Raw genomic sequence first — 6,644 nt, 5'->3', positions numbered from 1 at the left:
AAAAAAAAAAAAAAAAAAAAAAACAAAAAAAAAAGAGAACCAATACAAACTCATATAATACATCATACATATACACACATACAAACAACAAATATATACAATTATTTACAAAAGTTACAAAAAGTGCCAGCATTTATTTATTTATTTAATTATTCAATTATTTTTGGTTTTTCGAGACAAGGTTTCTCTGTATAGGCCAGGCTGTCCTGGAACTCACTCTGTAGACCAGGCTGGCCTGGAACTCAGAAATCCACCTGCCTCTGCCTCCCAAGTGCTGGGATTAAAGGCATGCACCACCACTGCCCAGCACCAGTGTTTATTTTTAATAAGTTAAAGGTTAAAACAAACAAACAAACAAAAATCAACACACTGCAAATTCTATCTCTTAATGACAGCTTACCTGTACCTGAGAGTTGGTTAATGACACTCCAGGATTTGCGGATACTTTCAGTACAATATGGACCACTTTTCTCAAAATCTTTAGTTACAATTTTCATAAACTCACCACAGGGAACCATACCATCAAGCTGCCAGATAGGGGCAGAAGCCGCAAGAGCTCTAAGTGATCAGGGAAATGGGAGAAGAAGAGAAATATAATTCATCTATTTGTACTTTTTGTTTGTTTTGCTTTTTTAAAGATTTATTTATTTATTTAATGTATATGAGTACACACTGTAGCTGTACAGATAGTTGTGAGCCTTCATCTGGTTGTTGGGAACTGAGTTTAGGACCTCTGCTTGCTCCAGTCAACTGCGCTCGCCCTGCTCTCTCAGTCCCTGTTCGCTTAGGTCCAGAGATTTATTATTATAAATAAGTATGCTGTAGCTGTCTTCAGACCACCAGAAGAGGGCATCAGATCTCATTACGGATGGTTGTGAGCCACCATGTGGTTGCTGGGATTTGAACTCAGGACCTCTGGTAGAGCAGTTGGTGCTTTTACCCACTGAGCCATCTCACCAGCCCTGTTTTGCTTTTTTAAATGTGTATGTCCACAGGTATGTAGTGTGTGTGTGTGTGTTCATATGTATACATACTCAACACACACACATACACATGCGCTTGTGTGTGTATGTGTCTATCTGTCTGTCTGTTCAAATTCCTGAAGAGGCTAGAGAAGGGGTCAGATCTCCTGGGTCTGGAATTATATAGGTAGTTGTGAGCTACCTGACACAGGTGCTAGGCCCCAAACTCACGTCCTCTGAAATAGCAGTAAGTGCTCTTAAAACTGAAACATCTCTCAGTCACTAAATTCAGCTTTAGTATGGAAACTGAAATGAAACAAAGATGATTAGAAACATAACATTGTTGGAGTTTCTTGCTGTTGTTGATATTGTTTTTGTTGTTGTGTGAAACGTGGTCTCTCTACATATCCCTGGCTGTCTTGCAACTCACTAGGCAGACCAGGCTGGCATAGAACACACAAAGATCCACCTGTCTCTACCTTCTAAAGGTGTGTGCCATCATTCCTGGCCCATAATACTGTTGTTAATGAGAGAAAGGTGTCCATATAACACAGTATGGAGCATGTTTTACCCAAAACAAATCTCTAATTTTCTCTTGATTATTAAGAACTGTGTCAAAAATCAATGTACTTACCCAACTACTATGTGAGGATATTTCATCCTGAACCAGGCTGCAAGCATGCCGCCATAAGAGCCCCCAATGGCAATGACAGGTTGACTTTTAGCTCCTGGGATTGCTTTTTTCAAGTGTCTGATTAATTCTGCAAAATCAGCCAGAGCCTGTTCTGATGTCAGGAAATTCAAGTGTTGGGAATCCTACATATGTTATATTTATTTAAGAATAAAGACAAAGAAAACAGGTATAAATGTGCACATAATAGCAGGTGAGGCATAACATAGGTTCAGAACAGAGTTTTCATTACTTGAAATATATTTCCAGACAACTGAACTGAAATCCCACATCATCCACATCAAAGCAGCCTATGAAAAGTAACTTTTAAGTCTGTGAAAGAACCTGATATATTTTCCAATCAAATGAAACTGTATTGCTTTTAGAGCTTACTTTCAAATGCAATGAAGACCTGGCCATATTTAAACATTCAAGATTCCTCCCTTAAAGGACAAGGAGAGCTCTTGCTGTGTCCTACTTGAACATTTAGCCAGCCCCATTCTTCTGCCAGAGCTGTGGTTTTCGTTGAGAAATTTAAGCAACTATAGGCATGATGCATAGTTATGGAGGCACACAGAGTCTGTAAAGGTAGGCTTCTTAAGCCCTTAGTGCATGTCTTATAGGTAGAGGTCAGTGATTTTATGAGGTTTGAAAGATATGTTTGTTTCTGAATAAAAAGAAACTGCAGCAAGATTTGTCACTATAGTGTGCTGGCAAGCTGGGTTTGGGGTGGGGGCAGTGTATATCTCAAGGATGGGCCATAGACCTGGGATAGGGAGGCTCCCAAGAATCAATAGGGGTGACCTTAGCTGTGACTGACTACATTGGGGATATGCAACTTGAAGAGACCACCTCATGTAGCTAAGCAGGAACCCCAGTAGAGCAACAGGGACACCAATCCATCCACAAAACCTTAGACTCAAAATTTATCCTGTCTACAAGAAATGCTGGGGGGTGGGGTGTGGAACAGAGACTGAAGGAATGGCCAACCAATAACCAGCCCAACTAGAAACCCATCCCATGGGCTAGCACCAATCCCTGACACTACTAAGGAAACTCTGATATGCTTGCAGACAGGAGCCTTGCGTGGCACCACCCAGCAGCTGACTAAGACAGATGCAGAGACCCACAATCAAACACTGGATGGAGCTCGGGGACTTAACTTATGGAAGAGGGGGAATGGCTGAGGGCCCTGAAGGGGATAGGAACTAATCTGGACCCTAGGAGGCTTTCAGAGACTGAACCACCAAGCAAAGAGCATACACAGGCTGGCCCTAGGCTTCCGTGCACATAGGTAGCAGATGTGCACTTTGTTCTTCATGTGGGTACCATACAACGGAAGCCAGGGTGATCCCTAAAGCTGTTGCCTTGTCTGTGGAATAATTTCTTCCATCTTGTCTGGCCTCGGTAGGAGAGGTTGCACTTAGTCCTTCAGAGACTTGATGTGCTAGGATGGAGAGATATAGGGGGAGGGGGGCTCTACCCTGTCAGAGGAGAAGAAGGGGGTGGAGGGACTGTTGGAGGGGAGATGTGGGACCAGCGATCAAGATGTAAAGTGAATAAAAAAGAAAAACCATTGCTGCCAAGTCTCTAACACTGAAAGCTACTCTCCATCTTGCCTGTTGGTCACCAGTTATATCAGCACAGAATCTGTTTTTCTTCAGTACTTTAACACAACTACAAAAAGAAAAAAAGGGGGGGCCCCAGTGGCAATGTCTGTTAGCAGGGGGTGCGTTAGCATACATGAGGAAAGCTGGGGCCCTGTTAGAGCTCCAGAGCTAAGGAAGCCACAGAAAGCCAGAGGGTGAAGAATACATGGTCACTGATAGACTTGTGTCCCTCCCCTCCTCCATCCCCTTTACCCAAGAGTTTTTCTTTTAACAGTTGGCCATGGGGAAGGGAACCCATCTCTTGGTTCCCTTGAAGGAGTTTAAAACCTAACTTTCTACCACCCTGGCAATGCACCTTGGCCCTATCCTGGAAATGACCATCTCAAAGACTGTAACACAGCTTGCAAGCTTGCTCCTCCAACAGTTTAACAATGTTCTCTGCCCAAGCCTGCAATGTATTTTGCCTGTGTTACCCTTTCCAAATGCCAATTTCATGAGATGCTATTTGCTGAAGGCCTTGTTGAGGTTGTAGACGAAATAGAAACAAGCCCCCAAGTAACATTCAACAATAAACATGATGGATTATGAAACTAAGCTTAATATGCAGCTGAGAATAATTTCAGGTGTTGACACATTTACGCAGTCCAAGATTTAGTCAAAGATGAACTGAATCCCACTGACAATGAAAAAAGGATCCCCAGTCAAAAGAAACTCACCCCTCCACACAGACACCTTACCGAAAGATTGTATATTTGCTACAGCAACAAACTCAACAATCAATACAAACTGAGCTGCCAATTACAGACAGCTGTAAGTGGAATATATTGGAGAGGAAACAACACATTCATGGAAGAAAATGATCCCCAAGTAGAAGGAAGCCTACTCAGCCATTTCCATGATGATTTCGCTCTGCAGAACTCAGAAGGCTAACAGGTACTGTTTACACATGTTTATAAAAGTTTCCCACACCTTTCTCTTACAGATAAAACCTAGTTCACTCCTTTGTACCTAAGCTACCCTTAGTAACTTAGTTCTAAAAAAAAAAAAAACTGTGGCAGAAGTGATGATATGACCACTTTGGTCAGGTCATTAGAGTCACTTCAGCTTCCGCCTTGGTTTGCAGTGTTGAGAGACGTTAGCTACGACATCATCCTGCTCCAGATGCTTTGGACAATGTAGGAGATGAGGATCTTCAGCTCTTAACAGTGTCCACAGCAGTTTATAATTCCTCTGATGACCTGTTAGGAAGTCACCAAGCCTTCATATGGCTATCACTTTGTCCGACATTGTAGCCTAGAGTGGCCCCTGAAGGAGAATCACCCAACTAATTCTTCCTAATTCCTTACTCATAGGAATTATGAAGTAATACATGCTTTCTGTCATTCTAGTGTGTTTGCTCATGCTTGTAATTCCAGCACTGGAACAGGAGATAGAGCAAGAGGATTATGAGTTCAAGACCAGCCTGCATTACATAGCTGGACCCTATCTCTAAACAACCAAGTGCAAGCAATATGTTTACTACTGTTTAAATCAGGGTGGCTTTATGCACACAGCACTGGGTAACTGACACAGCTGCACACCTTTGTCAGACTCCCCTATTCAACCTTCATTCTGGGCCTTGCTAACTGGACATGAAAAGATCAGCTCAGGAACTTTGAGAAGGTCATGGAACACTTTCCTCTCCGGAAGGGAGAGGGTAATTAACATTCCTCAGACCACAGGGTGGGAACAGACCTATGGGTGGGTACACATTCTGCAGGACAGACATTTGCTCACCTTCAGACAAGGGAAGTCCTTGTCACCTCATTCCCTAAAGACCAATCAGTTTTAAAAGTCACACTGTTCTACCAATCACATTGTGCCTAATGGCTGCTTCCCTGAAAACTGTATAAAAGCTCACTGAACAAGCTGTGCAGGGTCACCACCACTCCTTCAAGTCTGGCACAACCCCAGTGCACTGGAACAATAAATTCCTCTTGCTTTTTGTGTCGATTCAGGCTCCATGTGGTTCACTCAGGGGGACTCTGGTAAGCTAAGGCTCAACAGAGTCTTACAACACCTTCAGTCAATTGGCATATTACTCTCTCACAAAGTCCCTACCATTCCTTTTCTCCTATCTGCTTCTCCCAATCCATCAACCTTTACCCTCATGCATATATACTGACTTCTCACTTCTCTCTCGCTGTCATATTTTTCTTCTGTTTTAAATGGCACTATATATAGTTGGGTGCAATTGTTTTCAATTTTCAAATAATATGTATAACATCTCTTGTGCTACTGACAACTTTTGTGAGCACAGGAGGAGAAAGAAGCATATTTAAAAACACAGGTACAGTTTCACTTTGCTAACAGAATATTGATTGCAGCAACCCACAGAAAATGCAATGTGTAACAATTTGACTGCTTCCCAATAGTTTCAGGACCACTGGTCACATATGTGTGTACAATACTAAGCTAAAGAACAAAATTGTTCATCCTTCATTCCTTGGTGCAGCAGAAACTGTCAACTCTCAGCTTAGCTATGATGGAGGTAAAATCCTTTGGTGTTGTGAGGGTCATTGAAGTACAGCCTTATTACAATGAAATTCAATGTCTAAAAATTGTTCTTATTTTGGGCTTGTACCACAGTAAGAGCCAAGACTTTAAGCTCTACTAAATACAAAACAAACAAACAAACAAACAAACAAAAGGACTTTATATATTTATGCTCATTTAAGAAAATACTAGCAGTGATGCATTATTTTGAAATATAGTTACTATGTTTGAAGTTATTTAAAATTTATATTGAGAAAAACGTATGTATTTTCAGTATTGCTGTAGACAAGCATCTACATAAGACTGTTAAATTGATTGTTATTTATATCAAACAACTTTTATAATACTCATTTTTATTGTTATAATATTTTATACATTTTAAAGAATATGACAAAAAAAGATATAGTAGGTATTGAAGTGGGGGGTCTCTGGAAGGAGTTGGGGTACAAAAGGGAAACAAGAATGTGATTTAATTCTATTTACTTAAAATATGTTTTTAAATGTTAACAAATTCAGATAAGTTGAAATCATGTAACTTTTCTCATCATAATGCAATAAAACTTACATCCAAAAAAAATATTTCCTAAAAAAATAAATTGTCCATCCAATCCAACAAATTACAATGAACCAGTCTTCCATTGACTTATAGGACATGTACATTTTAAACTTATTTTTAATTGCTTCACTTATCATGACATAATAAATCCAGTTAACCAAATATAAAATTTAAAAAGCTCCTTTCAAAACAGCCTAAAATATGACTATTCTCAAATTATTTTAGATGGTAATTCACAAAAGGATGGTGTTGTAGTCAGGGTTTCTATTCCTGCACAAACATCATGACCAAGAAGCAAGTTGGGGAGGAAA

At 40.5% G+C, this 6,644-nt stretch overlaps 1 protein-coding gene across 2 annotated transcripts in view; it reads right to left on the bottom strand.

Moving 5' to 3' along the window:
- The window catches only part of Prcp (prolylcarboxypeptidase), a 47,954-nt gene that overhangs the window by 10,585 nt on the left and 30,725 nt on the right, over positions 1-6,644 (bottom strand). For both annotated transcript variants that reach the window (XM_031387392.1, XM_031387390.1), the window contains exons 4-5: positions 1,597-1,778; positions 401-558 (exon numbers count right to left, since the gene is read on the bottom strand). In XM_031387392.1, the coding sequence (XP_031243252.1) occupies positions 401-558; positions 1,597-1,778 (340 nt within the window). The remainder of the gene's footprint in view (positions 1-400; positions 559-1,596; positions 1,779-6,644) is intronic.

The sequence above is a fragment of the Mastomys coucha genome, unplaced genomic scaffold, assembly GCF_008632895.1.
Source record: "Mastomys coucha isolate ucsf_1 unplaced genomic scaffold, UCSF_Mcou_1 pScaffold21, whole genome shotgun sequence".
NCBI lineage: Eukaryota > Metazoa > Chordata > Mammalia > Rodentia > Muridae > Mastomys > Mastomys coucha.
Note: the sequence above shows the minus strand (reverse complement) of the source record. Positions and strands in the feature narration are given on the sequence as shown.